The sequence below is a fragment of the Pantherophis guttatus genome, chromosome 2, assembly GCF_059756535.1.
Source record: "Pantherophis guttatus breed Tessera chromosome 2, ASM5975653v1, whole genome shotgun sequence".
Classification (NCBI taxonomy): Eukaryota; Metazoa; Chordata; class Lepidosauria; order Squamata; family Colubridae; genus Pantherophis; species Pantherophis guttatus.
The window spans coordinates 67,309,737-67,329,982 of record NC_142064.1 but is presented as its reverse complement, the minus strand read 5'-3'; the positions used below and the strand labels follow the sequence as shown (position 1 = coordinate 67,329,982).

The window sequence follows — 20,246 nt, the reverse complement described above, 5'->3', positions numbered from 1 at the left end:
TGGTTCTCCAGAAGAGACTTGGAAGCCTTACAAAAATCAGGGGAAATGTTTCACCAGCAATATTTTAATTCAATAGAACTGATATTACTGGATTTGTTGGAAATGTATGTTCATATCATATGTGTAACCTGAAGGTAACCACGTTTAGTGAGGAGTATCATCTTATTTTCTTATAACGGTGCAATTGCAAGTAGATAGATAGATAGATAGATAGATAGATAGATAGATAGATAGATAGATAGATCTTTATGAATTGACAGATGGACAGACAGACAGACAGACAGACAGATAGGGATAGATAGATAGAGATAGATAGAGCTTTATGAGTTAAGATAGATAGATAGATAGATAGATAGATAGATAGATAGATAGATCTTTATGAATTGACAGATGGACAGACAGACAGACAGACAGATAGGGATAGATAGATAGAGATAGATAGAGCTTTATGAGTTAATAGATAGAAGATAGATAGATAGATAGATAGATAGATAGATAGATAGATAGATAGATGATAAATAGATAGATGATAAATAGATAGATGATAGATAGATATAGAGCTTTATGAATAGATAGATAGATAGATAGATAGATAGATAGATAGATAGATAGATAGATAGATAGATACACACACGTACACACATCTATCTGCTTGGTATCTCAGAATGTTACCTTCTGTGCTTGTTTTCCATTTTTTCTGGGTACACTGGGAATTTTTTTTAAAAAAATAATCTTCCACTGCTGACCAAACATTTCTATTTTATAATAATAGTTTGGGGACCCATGAAAGGTTCAGAAGCATTTTTGCAGTTAGGAAGGTTGATGCAGGATCTGCTATTGGTTTTGCTATTAGCATATTATTTTTCCATTCATTTGTTTGTTCTTCTTAAAGGAAAGTGTCTGAAAAAAATAGGTTGGGTGAAAAAAAAAAAGCTTAGTCCCAAGGAAGGTATTAACAAAGACATTGGAGCTGACAATCAGATTATAAAATAAGGATGGCCCATCTGTTTCCTGAAGCGGGAGACAAAGGATTCCAGACTTTTATGTGTATTTGTTCTACTTCATTCATGGGATTTTACTGGAGAAGCAGTTCAATGAAAATGTCTTCAGTTTGTTACTTTCCAAACCCATGCCAACTTGTTTTGTTTAGTGAATTAGAAAGCCCTTTTGCTAGAACTTCTGGTGGCAAATTAGATATTCCCAAAGAATCAGGAATGAGGTTGTGATGGACATCAGTGGCCAGACGGTGAATTCTGACCAGCAAAGTCTTTCTGGAAAAAAACGAGATCTTGAAATCACCCGCCTGCACTCCAGATTACTGCTCCTCGTGAGTAGACTGCAGGAATTTTAACAAGCCCACAATCTTAATATAGTCTATATGGATACAAAGTTCATAAGAGCATCATTTCTTAATCATTTTTGATGTAATTAATTTACAGCCAAAGAAAGATTTTCTGAATGGCAGGATAGGATTCCACTTGGTAAGTTATTATTTTTTATGGTTTACAAAGGAATAAAGACAAAAAAAGATATTTAAGACTTAAAAACGTTTAACAGAAAGCTTAACAAGTCAATGAAAAAACTTTAAATGGATTAATGAAATATTATTTTGAAAGATTATTTTTTGATGAAAGTGCTTTTGAACAAACTAGAATTAAGAGAAACAAAGTGGACTTTTGTGGAAAAGTTCTTTGTTTATTATTAAAGAGTATGACAATTGATGGATTTTAAAACAAAAGATAAATATGAGCCAGACTGTGATGCTTATTGAAACTACAGAGTGCTAATAGAGACAAATGTATTAAAGGAACAGGAAGATAAAATAGGGAAAAAAGGAACTTTTCCATTGCCTGAGACACTTTTAATTTTGGATTATAATACCATAATAGCAACTGCCAGAAACTTGCAAGAATGAAGGAGAGTAAAAGAACTCTTAGAGCAACCTTCAGAGAAAGGAATTACATCAGATTTGCTTCAAAAATTATTTCTGTATATGGATAATAAATTGGAATCACTTGATACTAAATTAACAGCTTTTGAAAAAGAATGAAGCATTATAAAGATAAAAGAGGAGATGAAAGAAGTTAAGAAGATGGAAAGCTCTGCAAAACAGATGTGAATATTGCAAGACTGAGTTTGAAACAGAATTGTGGACAAATGATGAGCATGTAATTGCTAAAAATTTGTAGTTATTGAAATTTGAAACAAAACAAACAAGTGAAAGTGGACTAAAACTATAATTATAATGTATAGATGGAATAATGAGAAAATATGCAGCTGAAAGGACTGAAATTTACATTATGTTATAATCTTAAAGAGAATTTTTATAAAAATTATGTATCAATAGTATGCGTCACCAAAGTAATTGTCCCAAAGTTACAAAGACACTTTAAATTTATGTTGAAATAGTCAGCTACAAGAAAGGATATTTTATTATTTTTGATGGACATGTAAAAAAAACTAGAAAATTTTGGATTCTGTTACATATAGTGTGATTCAAAGGATTTTAAACATTAATGTGCAATTGAAACCAGAAGCTTTTCTTTTGGGTCAAACAGTTGAGGAGGGAAACTTTAGACAGATGGAATTTTGTATTTCTACATGATGACTACTGCGAGAATGCCCAAATTGTATGCATAAAGATGGAAAGTTTTGGCACTACCCATAATCGAGGAATGGTTGGTTAAGTTGATAGAAATTGCTGAGATGGCTAAATTGACTTCTTTGAGTGAAAAGACAATATCTACATATATTGATTATTGGAAACCTGTTATGGACTTTTTTTGTGAAACAGAAAAAAATGAACATATGATCTGTTTTGATAATTGTACAGAACAGATTATAGAAATTACAGAGTTATATTGTAACTATAGACTAAGAGGTCAATTTATAATTCTACTTATAATGGCTATAAAAAACATTAGAAGTTACTTCTTGGTATCGGTTTTCTTTCTTTTCTATATTACTTTTATTCGTTTCCTTAATTGCACTTTTAGCTTTTTCTTTGATTCTCCTTCTCTTCCTCCTCCTCTTCTTCTTCTCTCCTCCTCCCCCTCCTCCTCCTCTCATTTTATACTAGTTTGTATCTTCTTTAATACAATTATACAAACAAGCCCTGTTTTTCTATGATGAAATATAACTACAGGATTATAAATGCAAATATAATTGAGTTAAAATTAAATATTCTTTAAAATATATGCCAAATAAGTAGTAAATATGATAAGCAACTGGATTTTTGCCATTAATTTCAGTAGAAAAGTGCATTTACTAATGATAATTACAGACTAATTAGTAGTTGTAATTTTTCCAGTCTAATAATTTTATGTTTTTTTCCCCACTTCAAATGTACTTTTGAGAGAAAAGTAGAATGAGAGTAACTATAATTCCTATGTGTAAGATAATCCTTATATTTTATTAGTTTCATATTCAGGGGGCTATCCCTTTTCATTCTAAATTATATTCTAATTTATCTGACCAGCATAGTCCAAATATATTAAGGTAGTCCTTTGTGGGTTCTTATAAACAGGTTGTTTTGCTTTTGAAATGTAGCCAATTTTCTACTTAGCATTGGGTACAGCCTTAAATACATTTTTCAGCCTTGCAAAGATTTAGCAAAAGGGTAATAATTATCCTTTGGGAGATTCAAGTTGTCAATTAAAATGGCCTTCCAGTTTGGCATCGCGGTCAACAGTCTTATATCTGTTGCTAAAGGAAAGTAATAAAGGTCTCTGGCAGGCTACCGTAAATCTTAGGATAGATGCTCCGCTGACAAACACATAACGCAGTGTCACCCCTTGGGTGGCCAAGAGAAACGGGCAAGTTCCTCAGAGGCCGGAGGCAATCCTCTAAGTCAGTGGCGGAGAACGGCAGCCATGGCAGCTGCCTCGAGACTGCGACAGATCGGGACAAGCAAAGTGCAGGAGGAAGGAAGAAAGGACGAAGTGCTTCGGAGCCGGGTGAGTGACACCAGCCCAGGCGAGAACAACGCGTTAATGAGGACATTTATAAATAAGACCCCCAGCCTTACTAGCGGCTGAAGATCTGAGGGGCTTGAAGATTTTGGAAAGAAAAAAAAGGGGGGGGAAAGTTTAAAACCCTTTAAGAATCTTATTTCACCACTGATTGATTGGAGGGAATTGCTTATTAACTAAATAGAGCTGGATACTTGAACTTTTTTGCTAAAACTGAAATGAACTTGAAAAGAGAAAAGTGAAATTAAGGATTTGCCACCTTTAAAAGCCAGACAAAGAGATCAAACGGATTGCTACATAAATGCTTCAAAATGGCGATTGAAGCTGTGACTAAGTGACAAAGAGCTCTGGTGGCTCAGCAGACTAATTAACATTCCACTTACATCTGCTGTCTGCAATTACTGCAAGTTCAAATCTCACCAGGCTCAAGGTTGACTCAGCCTTCCATCCTTTCTAAGGTAGGTAAAATGAGGACCCAGATTATGGGAACAATAAGATGACTGTACAAATATACAAAAGTATGAAGGCTATTGCTTAACGCCTTGTAAGCCGCCCTGAGTCTCCGGAGAAGGGCGGCATATAAATCAAATTTTTTTTAAAAAAAGTGAAAGTGTTGATTGTGGAAACCTGTTTTTTTTCTGAAAGAACCTACTTCACTTGTTACATATTGTGGATTACCTCGAAAAGAACTAGGGCTTTTTGAACTTTGGAGATTCCTATTCTGTCGTTTGATGGCTTTACAAAGAAAGAAGAAATACAATGTTTAATAAACTTTTAATTAACTAGCACAGCAACAGAAGTCTTGGCGCAGGACCAGAAGTTGAGAAGCTGATGTTTTACTGGAAACAGACTTTATAATGGAATCAAAAGGATATGCAGAGTTTTAAGCGTGGAAGTATTGACTTTGAATGGAAATGTATATGGACAGATAAGAACAAGCAAAATAGATAAATTGAATAGCAGTGTTTGAATGTTTAATTGTTTAAATGCTTCAAAATTTAAATGAGCTTTAAATAAAAACAAGAAGTGTTTATGGTAAACAAATATAGAAATATTATAAAAATAGAAATGGGAAGCTAAGGTGACTAAAAGTGATATGTTCATAAAAGCATAACTTGTTGTAACATGCTTAGTTTTAATTTGATAACAAAGTGGTGGATGATAATTATGATTAAATGTTAATGATTTTTGATGATGTATTAAGGTACACAGATGGAAGTTATAATTGTGATTGCATCTAATATATGTTGGGAATGATTAATATTAAGAAACAAATGGGGGAACACCCTGGAAGAATACAGTTGGAAATAGTGGATTAATAGATAACATATGGAAAAAGAAATTTTTAATAAGTTAGTAGAATAGAAGTTGGAGTTAATGGAGGAGAATATGCTGAGAAATCAGCCAAATAATGAAATGCTGTTAATCAGCCAAATAATAGGTGGAGTTAAGGAGGAGAATGCTGTTAATCAGCCAAAACAAAATATGCTGGAAATGGTATGATTCTGTATGGTACTATTCTGTACGGCTGCACATATCCCAAAGGAGCTTTTCCAAAAGGCATCCATATTTTCTAGTTTTTTTCCATTAAAATGTTTCACTTCTCATCCAAGAAGCTTCAAAGTCCAGCTGCCTTTTGGAAAAGCATCTTCTGACAACCATGACCATGAAGATTTTAGAATCTCCATAGACTTCCCTGCACATACTTGGCCACTAGGTCCAGTTTTTTAAGGACTTAAAGACCAGCAGGTTTTAAATGTCATTTTTTAAAATAATTGTTCCTAAATTTTCCCCCACCTTTGCCCTCCTTCCTCACCACAGTAAATCCTACATCAATCTAGTGTCTGACAAAGTGAATGATAACACATGAAAGCTTATGCTGCTTAATGAAAATTTGTTAGTCAGAGAAGATGCTACCAAATTCTGTCTCTTCATTGGCATCCAACCTTGGCAACTTTAAGACTTGTGGACTTCAACTCTCTGAATTTCTCAGCCAGCATGTTTAAGTTGGTTGGACCGCACTGCTTTAGGGTATCAATTCAACATTTAGCCTATCAGAGAACTTCTGAAGTCATTCCTTGTTTTTCCATGTCTTTTTCAATCCTACAAATGTTATTATATTGCTTCTTGTCTGCTCTAGGAGCTAGCAGAATTTTTTAGGAGAAAAGCATTCCTACTTTAAAAATTCATGAACTCTATGAACTAGAGTTCATAAACCCAGCCAGGAGTTTACATTGTCATGTTCATCCTCCACAAACTTGTGTACAAACAAAATACATACCTATGTATTGCATCCCTTCTATTAAAATTGATAATTTTAAATTATGATGTTTTAGAATTTTTACCTTGTGTTTTTTAATGATAGATGTGGAGACTATAACAGGAATGCGGGGGGGACGTATATCAACATTTTGATATTTTTTATTTCACTTTTTCAGTTTTCTTCTACTACTTTGACTGGTAGACCTATACAAAGATAAATAGAAAGAAATTAAACTTTTAATTCAATACTCCTGCATTGCTTAACTATGCAAAATAGGCAAAACTCAGAGAAGATATTGAGAAGTAATCTCACAGTGCTTAACCACAGAACTAAATATTTTAGATATTTGGATTAAGAAATACAGTATTAACTTGAAGTTGGAAGAATTTTATAAATTACAAAATTAGTTAATACTGGAAGTTTTAATCAAGATATTCCTGTTAATTAAATTTAACAATTATTAAAATATGACATTTATGTATGTAGATTAAGAGGCACTACAGTGTCTCCTAGTGACAACAAAGCAGAGTACAAGCAGATACATTTTTGTGACATGAATTTTGAAGAAGTGGAACTATAAACATATAGCTTTAAAATAAAAACTAAATGCAACCAGAAGAATGTTTGACAAATAAAAATTTCTCTGCTATGTTCTCCATAAATTCTCAGTGATTTCTCTAGTTTCTCTAGTTTGTTCCTAAATGTAATCCAATTGAATCGTATAAAATATATCAGAGAAAAAGTTTGAGAGCTGTCCTTATTAATTCAGTTATGGGCAACCTTGTGATAGGCCCCAACAGCCATTCTGTGTCTCAATGATACACTTTTTATTTTTATAGCCAATATTTTCTTTCCTTCTTTTCTAAAGGTACAGAGTACAAAGTCTGCATAAGGCTGAACACATCTGTTTTGCATCATTAAACTGGGTTTTTTACTCTTAATTTCCTGGCTATATCACTGGTTTAGCAAACAATCTCTGCTAGAAAAGTATTTTTCTCCATTAAGCGGGTCGCTGTGCAAACTGAATATATACAGTAGCTGAATTAAAGAAGAAAGGATTGGGAAACATACAGTATATCAAAGGAATTATGCAGTAGAAGTTTTGTGCTAGGGCAGACATAAATTTGATATACTGTAGTTCTTTGTTGATTAAGTCTTAAGGCCAAATTGAAGGCTTTTGGTATTCATGTTGCTTGTTTACTGCAAGGATATATAAATTGACATTGCACAGATATATGTGGTCAGACTCACTTTTTCTTGTTTTTATTTCTCTGTATGGTTTTATCTTGTTAGAGAAGACAACTTCCTTACTATTTGATTTAGAACTATTAAAAATATTACACTATTATTTCTATAACTGGGACCTTGAAAGCATTTGTACATGAGTAGGTACAAAACAGAATCAACAGATTACACTACCAAGTTTGTAGGTGATGCTATGTAATTAAGTGGAGTTTAATTCCAACTTTATGACTTTTAATATAAATTGGATTTTCTCCATTCATTTTTTTACTTTCTATGCTTAATTTTAGTGCTAGAACACAAATGCTCATGGCAAGCAGCAAAAATATGTCTTTCACCTTCAGAAGGATATTAAGAATATTCTTAGAACATATTCACATAATAGAACATAATTGTTAGGATATGGTGTAAGCCTAACAAGTTGTCCAGGCAATATATGTGTTCTATCACTTTAAATGTATTCTGTAACTTTAAATGTAATGCTGAGTAATTGTACTGCTGAGTCATTGTAATGACTAATGACTGCTGACTGAATGCTGACTGCAATTATCATAATTGTACTGTTGAGTGCACTGCTGACTTCACTTATCATAAGTGGATAATTACTAGTGTAAACTGTATATAAGAAGGAAGCCGAGCTATAGTTATTGTTGGACCTGCTCTCATCATTGCTTGACTTGCTGCTTCACTTGTTGATTGGAACTGTTACTGTCATGTGTGAAGACGTGGATGGATATGCTACCATCGTGATTTGTTACCAGCATGAATTGCTGTTTATTACCGACTGCTGTTTGTATGGTAAGAAGATATCTGTAACTTCAGACTGATTTGAGTGGCTAAAGACTTGGATTGATAAAAAGACTATGCAATTGTTTTTCACTACAAAGTAAAAGCTTTGTTAAACCAGTTTGTATGTATTGTATTCATTGCTCTCAGGACCGTTTCTCTATGCACTTACTCTGCTGGTTGGTAACACAACAATATCCTTAACATTGGTTATGGGCCCAGAGCCAAACAGAATTAACTAGGATTGTTCAGAGCAAAACTGAGAGTTAATGTGAATAATACAGAAAACTGTGTTTGTGATATATAATTCAAGTGAAGATGGCACAAGAACAGTTATCGAATATTTCCATGATAAACCGGCTGGATGGAACAAACTATGTATCCTGGTCTACAAAATGTAATCTACTTCTGCGTAGAGAAGGACTCTGGGACATAGTAAATAATCCACATGGAATCCTGATGATGAAGAAGATGCGAAGAAAATAGCCAAGTTTACCAGAGACAATGAACGAGCTCTTTGCATAATTGGACTGACACTGCATGACCAGCAATTTGTCCATATTCGTGGCAAAGAGTCTGCTGCTAGGTGTTGGACCAAGTTAAAGAGACTATATGTTCGTGACACTGTGGGTGCTCATATAAATCTCACACGGAAATTGTTTAAGCAACATCTTCTTAAAGGAGGAGATATGATGGCTCATTTGGAATCCATGACCAGAATTTTCCAGGAGCTGCACGAAAAGGAACTTGTTTTCTCGGAACTACAGCAAGTCTATATAATTCTTTCTTCTCTGGACGATAGTTATGACAACTATGTTTCTTCACTGGAGGTTTTGACCAGAGATGACCTCACATTGGCTGGCATAACCGGTAGGTTATTGGAAGAATCCAGAAGAAGACAAGAAAAGGATCAGTTGAGAGTAAACCAACCAAAAGAAGACAAAATGTATTCAACTGTCTATGTTGTAAAACGGTGTTTTGCTTGTGGGACTAAAGGGCATATAGCTAAGTATTATAGCTAAGAATAAGAAAATGTCTGTTAGGGATAATAATAGACCCAAGAAGGGTTGTAATTTAGCTATATCCAGTTCAACAACTAATGTTAACCAGGATTGGTGGATTGTTGATAGTGGTGCTTCTCAATCTATTACTAAGAATAGAAACAACTTTGTGAAAATGAATAAGAGTAACCAACATGTTAGATTAGCAAATGGTTGGAAGGTTAAGATTTTTTCTTAGAAAAAACAGAACATAATATGCTTAGAACAATAAGAACATCATTAGTATCTGAGTTTAAACATGTTTGAGATAAACATGTCAGCCTCAGCCAACAAAAATTAAAAATTAAATAAAAATGAACACAATATAAAAATGATTAAAATAACAAATAGATAAATAAATTGAAAGAAAATTTAAAAAAAACAACTAAACTCGAAGAGCAGATTCAGTGTCCATGTTATACAAAATCTGTTCTGGCTTCTAACAATATGAGTCATAAATTGTTTGGGGTGATCTTGTTTGCTAATGGTTGCTAGGAGGGTGCTTCTTTACAAGCACACAGGCATGTGCGCACACATAGGCCACAAAAGCTGACATCTTTGCTCTATGGTTGATATGATTTCATAATTGTGAGGTATCATTTACGTTCAAGATCATGGTAACAGTTGTTTTTAACTGTTGGGTTTTTAATCTTTGTATACTATCCATAGTCACTGAGATACGCAGGCATATAAATTTAAATAAATAAAATGTGGGGAGATGCTCTTTCCCCAAATCTAGCAAATTTTGGAATCTCTACCAGCACAAGGGTCAGAATCAGGATTGGAAATCTTCCCAGTGCTTTCCTCTCTCCAACAAGATCTCTTGATCTTAAGCCATGCTGTAGTATCCGGTCCTTGCAAGCCAAGCATGAAATAATCATTGTAAGCACAACTACAAGGAGATTTTATTTTAATGTTTTTTTCTCATTGTAGCCAAAGTTGCTAGAGCATGGGTTGGGTATGAACATAACCAGCACATTCTATTTGCAGCTTAGCATAGAGGTGATGCAGCCTCTAATAAAGGAGAATATTTGTAACTAAGGGTTCAAATGAAGGTGCCCTCTGAGCAAGCTTGTTTTCTTGCAATGCACTGATGATGTTACCTAGTTTGGGTAATGAAATGTCTGCAACAAAACAAGCAAGCTCAGAGAACAACAAGGACACCTGATGCAGTCTCTCTTTCCAAGTGTCATGGCAAGGCCTAGCCACACTGACAAGCAGCTTCACTTCACAGTGAGGCTAAAGCTGTTGTTTAAATATCACATAACTATTAACTACGGTATTATCTATTTGTTCATGCAAATAAAATAGTTTTCTGTTTATTAAAACATTGCCTTCAAAATATTAATTATGAAAAAGGACTAATTTAACCCATAATTTATTCTTGCTCTTAACATTTTTCTCTTTTTTACATAACCACCTCTGCATCTATACTTCTTTCCTTTTAGAAAATCACATTTTTATTGTCTTTTTCTAGTCGTTTACTAACATGGAGGGATATTCAACATATTATTGTAAGGACTTCAGGTGCTGGACATCTAATTGCCAATGACTGGAAAACCAATGCAGCTGGTTACAAGGGTAAGTTGTCATTTCATAGTCAACATTTTAGGTCTTATTCAATAAAGTCCCTAGTATTTCTTTATTTCTAAATTTCCTTTTATCTTTTGCCTTTATTTCTTAGTCCCAAGTGTTTTTCTACCAGATATAGTTCATGTAGCTTCTTTTTATTTACACCAATAAAGTAAATGAGGTCACAAGATCAAGAATTATGCCTTGCATATAACTGTATTTTAGGTAAAATAAGGAATCCTCATTACAAAGAAAATATTATTCTTTAAAGTAAAAATGATTCTCAGCTATCTCTAACATGGGTTGATTGGAGAAATCTGTTAGCTATATATTATTCATAGCTAAATAACATAAATTTAAACAATATGTGTTTCCTGACTTCTAAGAGAAGTATGCTACAATGTAGACATTGATATTATTTAATAAAATTCACTATTAGATAAACTATGTACTTGAGAATAATATTAACAAAAATATACGTATTAAGGAATACATAAAAATATGCATTTGGAGAAACATCTTGCAAAAATAATTGTATTATAAAATACAATGAATGTTAATATGAATATATTATGAAATATGAATGCAGTAGAACCTCTGGTCACGAACGCTTCTGATCACGACCAAATCAGGTTACAACCAAAAAATTCACATTTTTTTTTCGCGGCCGATTTCTCCTTCTGCACCATTTTTTTTGTAAGCACCAAATTTCCAAAATTAGGTTCGGGTCACGACCAATTTGGTTTGTGACCAAAGTTATGGAATGAATTATGGTCGTGACCAGAGGTTCTACTGTATATAAATGATAACATTGGATAAATATGCATGTGAACTAACATAAAGATGAAGGAACATGTCATCTGAAAAGCTGAGATATTAAGCAAAATTAAAACTGAATATTCCTTTTGTCAGTAGACAAAACTATTTCTGAATTTAAACTTTAGGTTTTCAAATAGTACCTGCAATTTTATAATTTCTTTTTTTCTTTTGGAAAAGATATTTCTAACAACTCTTTCACATAAGTCAGTTGTTTAAAATATTGAGATATTTGAACCTTATACATATGCATTAAATTAATGATACTGATTTCAATTTAAAGTTTATAAGAAAAAGATTCATGACATACAGAGTATAAATGCAGATCCCCACTTAGGACATAACAAATTCTAAGCCATAATTTTCAGTTTGAAGTTTGTTTGTTTTTTATCTTTTATGTTGGTCTTATGTATTTAAAAAATTATTATATTTTGTGTGATAGCATAAACTGAAAAATTATTCATTCTAGGTTGATCATTGTTTTATTATTTAATTATTTAATTTATGTTCCACCTTTTCTCAAGGAGTGTATTAGCTATCAAATATTTCTAATCTCAGTGTCAAAATAACAACAGTATATACTGGGTATGATTCTAAATGCTACAATAATGCAGAAAATATTGTTAAAATAATTGAATGCTGGTTTATTATTTATGCAGCTTAATTTATTTGCTACTTTTCTCTGAGAACACTTTATATTTCTGTTTTATGTGTTCAACTTATGAAAACCAAATACTGTATAAGATAGAGGAAAAATTGACAAATATCACTGGGATACGATTAATAAATATTGTTGTGCCATATTGCTTGGAATGTTATCCATTGTATGAATATAACAAAACACCTAGGAGTCCATTAAACCAATATTTAGAAAACATTGTTTATCTTATTTTCTATCATGATTATAGTTATTCATGAAATCTATCCCACTGCATTTTGTAACAGTTGCAAGTTAATATTCCATATAGTGCAATATATGTATGTAGTTATACACTACGTCATACTAAATTATAAAAAGAGGAAGAAAAGAACAAAATAATCCCTATTCACTATGGAACTGAAGAATCAACTTTAACCTAATTAAAGTGAATAGTTTTAAGTCAATTATTTTGGCAATGTAAGCTGAGCAAATGGTTTCAATAAAACTATAACTCCTTTTCAACCTCTTGTTAGTTTTGGATGAAGCAAAAGCAAATGATTTAGATTAAATAGCAACTTCCAATGTTTAATTTGATGCGGGGAATATATACGTGCACACTGTATACTGCTTCTGGCAAAAATGGAACTCTATTTTACTATTGCACGTGGCATTATTTAGTGTAATATTTCACTATTGTCCCCAGCTGCAGCCAAAAATAATAATTAAAAACCTGTTTTTCATAGAATGAATTACACCGATCAGACTGAATCCCTTTGGAAATATACTATACTTCTCTTTATGGCTGGAACATGTTTCTTCAATGACAGTATCATAATAAGGTGTATGAGCAAAACAAGCCAAGCAGTTTTCTAAAACTAGCTTGGCTGCAATCTTATCCTACACACATTTAGCCATTTACTGGCTAAAGCTATAAAGAGGGATAAGTTAAAATAAATTGGTTAGACTAGTAAAGTTTTTTGACCTTGTCTTACCCACGGATTTGAGGAATGGACATTAAATACAATTACCTGGGAAAACAAATTTGTTTAATTGCTTTTAACTAAATGAATGCCAGGTATCAATTCACTTCTGAAAGTTACTCAAAGTCAAGCTGATTTGAAAAATCTTTGTTGCTGCTATCTACCGTTGACTGTCCAAAATGGTAAAAGATAATTTTACAACTGCTGAAATTTTCATAGTAAATGAAACTATTTAAAGAATGAATGAATGAATGAATGAATGAATGAATGAATGAATGAATACTGAATCTCCCAGCCTTCAAGTTCCATATCTGCATTAGAACCAATAATTCTTATTTTCATTGAGTATGCCTATATACCTGTAACATATACTGTAGTTTGTAATATTTAATATAAAATATAGAAATTTATATTTGTATAGCAACTCCGATAATACATTATGAAGAACTATTCTTCTAGAATGTCCTTTATCAGTTCACTGCAATATTTGGTAAGAATAGAAGAATGACAATGATGATGATAATGATGATACTCTGTGCCATAATCATTGAAAGACATTTAAAGAAAAAAAGGAACCTTAAGAGCAAGCAGAGTGTCAAAGTGATGACAGTAGTGACAGATCTGTTTTATAAAAATCAAGTTTAAAAAATGGTAAAACAATTGGATCCAAACATGGGTGCCTTAATTTACAACTTTTGACCAAAAATCCAATCCCAGTTGAGCATTACTTGTATATAACCAGGGAGCAAACCTTATACTCACTAGCACTGATGATGTAACCTAGGCAGGTAATGAAATATCTGTAAGCCAATAACCAACTCAGAGGGCACCAAGAATCCTCCAAACAACTGTTTCAAATCACCATATTTGGAAATCAACAAATTTTAATTTGTTTTCTTTTTTAGTAGAATTCACATGGGAAATAATGCATGTCAATAATAAATAAATATATGTAAGGGTTTAAGACTAAGTACTTCATCGTTTTTAATTTTTAAAAGAGAAAATTGTCTCTTTAAAAAAAATATGACAGATTGGATAGTACTTTACCATTATTGATTCCCTTTAATGAGGCAAACTTTGCTGTGATTCATATGGAAAGGTTAGCAATTTTTGTGTATATTATTCATGTGCAAGAACAACCTTTCCAGTCTAAGACAAAGGCATTTTCAAAAATGATATGCCCCAGAGTTATGTTTTTCAGGCAGAAAAATGACAATTACAATCTTAAGTATTACTTAAAAGTCATTAAAAGACATGACGTAATACAAGAGGTTCAAGAGGTTCTAGGATTGTTAATATATCAGTTGAAATAACCCTATAGCTTTAATTTACACACATAACTGGACAGTGTGAGATTGAATGGATGGTTTTTTTTCCTTCAAGATGCAGAGGATCAGCTAGTTTTAGCAACCCTGTAATGTTTCCCCAAAATTGTTATTATTTAGTCTGTGAAAATGATGGGCTTGTCTTGATTCTGGCAGCTGCTTAGACCAATCCATTTGATCAGAAACTTTAAAGTACAACACATTTCAGACAGCCATCCATCAGCTGTCTGGAACATTTCCATATGGAAACTTTAATAACTGCTCAGCGTGATGCTTCTTGAATTGGATTGAAGAGGGATTATGTTTAAATGTATATTATGTGTGCATTTTTTTAAAATGGCAGGGTACATCAAACTCCTACTTATTATTCATCACCAAAACCAGTTTGAAACATTAAGAGTAGTGTCATGCATGGAAAATTAAACTAGACATTATAATATTGAGTGATCTTTTCTCAAGAATGAAAAAATGAAATTTTTAAAAAGTGACCATGTAAATAGATTTTGGCTATTTTTTTGATGGGGATAATACAAAGAACTTGGTTTTTAAAAAGTAATGTGCATTTCTCCAAATAATCCATCAAGTTTATAGATATCAGTCCTAAAAAGTATTGCAATTTATTTCCATAACATGGAGAACAGTCACAGTTCTATTCTGAAAACTTACAGTGTAAATTGTTAATAGAGAATTCCTTTAAGCCCATAATTTACCCTGATTTGGATACAACACTTTAGGCTGTTTCATAATATTTTCATATCATTGATTAATAATGGTTATTAAAGATGTAACTCTTATTTCTTATTTAATGCTTTGAAAAATTATTAGCTGGATTTGCTAAATTACGTGTCATTGGATAAAGCCAACAAGACAAAGGTCATGGCTGGTGGGAATTATAACTCATAAATTTAACCAACAAAACTCAGAATGTATTTGTTAAAGCATGGCATACATTAAAACATATATGCTTTCCTTCCATGAATTATTTCTCACCACCTTTTTTCATTCTTTATTTATCTCATTTCCTACAGTTTTGTCCATAGTCCACTAAACTGATACTGATGTCTTTCACTATCTTTGTCCTGATTGCAAAATCATATGGGGAAAAAATAAATTGATCATATATGTAAACATCAAACCCAAAACCTACATTAATAATTAATATTATCGGACCAATTATTGCAGCTGTAACTGGTACTTTTAAAATGACAGGATAGATGTGATATTATGAAACAATGCATTTTTGAGGAAAAGGAATTAAATAGAGTATAGATGTTTGTGTTGTGCAAAAATGAAAATAACTACTCCAAGATTATAATAATGTTTTATGTTTTGTAGTTAGCCACTTATATGGATTTGGATTGATGGATGCTGAAGCCATGGTGGTAGAAGCAGAAAAGTGGACAACAGTCCCTCCACAGCATGTCTGCATTGAGAACACAGATCGACAAATCAAGTAACATTTATTAAAGATATTGACCAATGTATTTACTGAGACTGAATGGTGGCTAATTTTTTTTTAAATGAATGTTTTTATAAGCTAGTTGTTAAACAGGATCTTCTTGTTCCTTTGCTGAAAAAAAGCTTAGTGCTATTATGCTCAATAAGAGTTTGTGCACGCTGTTTATGCATGCTCAGTCTATGGATACTCAGACAATGTAAGGGACCTTTTGTGTTATCTATCCCACCTTTCAAGGGAGTAACAATCAACAGTTCAGATAATAGGTTCATAACAGAGGTGGATTTCAGCAGGTTCTGACCAGTTCTGGTGAACCGGTAGCAGAAATTTTGAGCAGTTCAGAGAAACAGTAGTAAAAATTCTGACTGGCCCCGCCCCCATCTATTCTCTGCCTCCCAAATTCCAGCTGATCGGAAGGAAATGGGGATTTTGCAGTAACCTTCCCCTGGATTGGGGACAGAATGGAGATTTTACAGTATTCTTCCCCTGCCACGCCCACCAAGCCACGCCCACTAAGCCATGCCACACCCACCAAGCCACACCCACAGAACTGGTAGTAAAAAAATTTGAAACTCACCACTGGTTCATAAGCTTCAGTAAATTCACCAAGCACCTCTCCAAATGGTGCTCACAGCCCTGCACAGAGAGAGGAAAAAATATATAGATAGTTCTCAACATATGACCACAATTTAGCGCAAATTTTTCATTGCTAAGCAAGGCAGTGGTCAAGTGAGTTGTGCCCCATTTTAAAACCTTTTTTGCCATAACTGTTAAGTGAATCACTGCAGTATTTAAGTGAATCATGCCATTGTTAAGCAAATTTGGCTTTCCCCAATTGACTTTGCTTGTCATAAGCCAACTGGGAAGTTTACAGATGGTGATCACATGACCCTGGGTTAGTGCAACAATTGTAAATACATGCCAGTTGCCAAGCACCCAAATTTTGATCATGTGACCATGGAGATACTGCAACGGTTGTAAACGTTGTAAATTGGTCACTTTTTTCAATGCCGTTGTAACTTCAAACAGTCACTAAATGAACTGTTGTAGGTTGAGGACTAGTTGTATTTCAGAGATGTTTTAGATATGAAAATGTATGAAATTCACTGGATATTTAATTTGGCTTGTATTTTTCAAACAGAACAATACGACCAGATAATATTCGTAATGGACCAGATAATGGTGTTCGTTCAATATACAAAGCCACAGGATGTGCAGACAATGCCAATCACCATGTAATATATCTGGAACATGTAGTGGTACGAATCACTATTACACATCCTCGGAGAGGTGATCTGGCAATTTATTTAACTTCTCCTTCTGGAACAAGATCTCAGCTATTGGCTAACAGGTACTTAACTTTCAGTTTTATGGAAGCTCACTTTCCAAATTGGGTGCACTTAAAAATGTATGAACTTTTTAAAAAGATAAATTGAGGAACCAGTCTGAGAAAACGAACACATCAAGTGGAAATCTAAATTTTGTCATGAGCATTAGCAGAGGCAAGATCAACTGTAATCTTCTGCAATAGTTTTGTCCGATACTGAGAATGAAATTACAAAAAAGTAGAATAATAACAGTACTTCAAGAAAACAGTTGAAGAAATAAATCTTAATGAATCTTCTCACTGTTCTTCCAAAAAAAAGAATGGTGCGAAGTCAAAATATAGTCTGGCCTGTCTGATATGTGATCCTGACATAACTTTTAATTGCATTTGTGATACTTTTGTCTTGAATTTTTGTCCTGATGTTCATAAAAAGATATTTCATTCTGGAGTTATCTCTTGAAACTGTGTCTGGAATGTAGCCCTGTGTATATAAACTAATTACTATCAGATTCAAGAATTTTGATAAATGATTGGTTGTTATTAGAAAGATACAGAAAGATATAGAAGTCTTTCTCTTATCTATTCCTTTATTAAAATGCCCTTTAGATTAAAACTGGGCTATTATATAAGTAGAATATACTTCCAATTGAATAAAATGACTCTCCCCTCTTTTGTTTATTGGTCCTTTTTTCCTCCTAAATCCCTCTATATGCTTTTCTAGAGAGCCCCCAAACAGAGACAAGTGTACTTTGGACTGTCTCAAATTTGGGACTGAATAGCTTGCCAACATATCTCTTTCTAAGGCAACCAGAATATGATCAGCAGAATATCAAATATTGGGTTTTTTAAGAATGTAGTTATGATTTGAATTAACCTTTACCTGTAGCATTTACAAGGAACAGTTGACTAGAGGTAAATTGTTAATTCAATGGATAACATTGATTTCATGTTTCATAAAAAAAATAAGTATAATTAATTAATATTAATTATATTAATATAAGCTATTTGCTTAATTGGTTGTCATTTGCAGGTCCTTTCATATTATTTGTAAAGTGATGATTATAGTAAATGTTGTGCAACATTATGATGCCCATTATAAAGAGTGGAGGTTCTGCCATGATGACACCAGTCAACTCCTAGTGACCGCATCCATGCAGTTTTCTTGGCAGTCCTGTGGAACTGAATTAACATTACCTTTTTCCATTTCCCAATCTCACCAGTAAGCCTGAAATTCCCAAGAGTTCACTTCTCTAAATACTATTAAGGCTTGACCTCTCTTAAGCTTGAAATAAACTGTATGGTTGTATCCATTCAGTTTAATATTCTAGCCATGTGGTCCAGAATTTTGGACCAAGCATGGTTCAAATCTTCCATAAGATTTCTTACAGAATATCCCTTTAATGTAAGAATTATAGAAAAATTCCTCAAGTTTTGTGTCTTTTCTAAAAGCTTACTATGACTATTTGACTTGTATTTTCATGGTCACTGGAACTCATACGAAGAGTGTACAAAAAATATTTAACTCAAAGCTCTGAAACTTTGTCTCCACGATCACTTGTATATTGACTTATTAATTCAAAAGAAACTGAAATGCATAAATAGTGTTACACTTGGCCCATATTTACTGCACTTATTAGACATAATAAGAAGGATATGATTAATAATTTGGCAATATAGCGAAGAGTTAATGTTTACTTTCTTATTTCACAATTATGACACACATAGGTTAGATATATTAAAATAAAATCATTTCAGACCATATGAATAACGTCACTTATAATTCACTTATAATTCTACACTTTTTAAATGTTTGTGCTTTATTATTGTTAGATTTAATAACAGAATATTTGTGCAATTTGACCATTTATATGAGCATTTATACTCATAAAAGTAGAGTCATAGCTTGTGATTCCAAAATGCAGCATTACTTCCAGAATCCTTATGAAGCATCCCTATATTCTTTCCTTGAAGATATTGGAGCCTGACACAAACCCTGTAGATTATATCCAATTGCATCAAATGAAATTTTTAATAAATATAATTTTCTTCTGTGTTTATACATACATTGTTGTGCTTTTCTTTAAAAGGTTATTTGATCATTCTATGGAAGGTTTTAAAAACTGGGAGTTCATGACAACTCACTGCTGGGGTGAAAAAGCAGCTGGTGACTGGATTTTAGAAATCTATGATACTCCATCTCAGCTAAGAAATGTAAAGACTCCAGGTATGAACACATTATTCTGCTGGTTATTCGCTTTACCTTTTATATATTTAACGTAATACAGCATAGTGTAGTTGCTGAGTTGGTTTATAAAGGTAAAATATTGTTTAGACTCAAAAAGTGAAAAGTCATTTGCTATATATCAAAGACTCCCAGCATCAATAGCTAGGAAACCCTGGTATAACTCATCAAATCACTTTTACACACTTAGCCACGACATCTGCTGGGAAGATTGGGTGATAACTCCAGCTGTAGAGATGGCAGAGGAAGTCTTAACCTATAATTTTGATACCATAAAATGCTTTTTCACAGAGATTTATCTAACAGCACTTCAACTAGAACAGGGGTGTTAAACTCGCGGCCTGCAGCCCAGATGGGTCACATGCTGCTCCGCCCCCACTCGGTTTAGCAAAGGGGGAGAAAGTCCCGATACGTCATATGACACTACCGTGATGATGAAAGTTTGACACCCTGAACTAGAGGATTCTGAGTCACTTATAAAGCAGCTTCAGATTTCTGTGTTTCTATGATGTAATAACGTTAGATAACTCAGCTGTTTAGTTCAGCTGTAGTATAATTGAGATTGTTGTGAAGCTAAGAGAGAAAT

At 33.1% G+C, this 20,246-nt stretch overlaps 1 protein-coding gene across 4 annotated transcripts in view; it reads left to right on the top strand.

The window, feature by feature from the left end:
* The window catches only part of PCSK5 (proprotein convertase subtilisin/kexin type 5), a 199,499-nt gene that overhangs the window by 110,362 nt on the left and 68,891 nt on the right, over positions 1-20,246 (top strand). For all 4 annotated transcript variants that reach the window (XM_034410214.3, XM_034410213.3, XM_034410215.3 and 1 more), the window contains exons 10-13: positions 10,780-10,883; positions 15,971-16,088; positions 17,233-17,442; positions 19,506-19,642. In XM_034410214.3, coding sequence (XP_034266105.2) covers positions 10,780-10,883; positions 15,971-16,088; positions 17,233-17,442; positions 19,506-19,642 — 569 coding nt within the window. The remainder of the gene's footprint in view (positions 1-10,779; positions 10,884-15,970; positions 16,089-17,232; positions 17,443-19,505; positions 19,643-20,246) is intronic.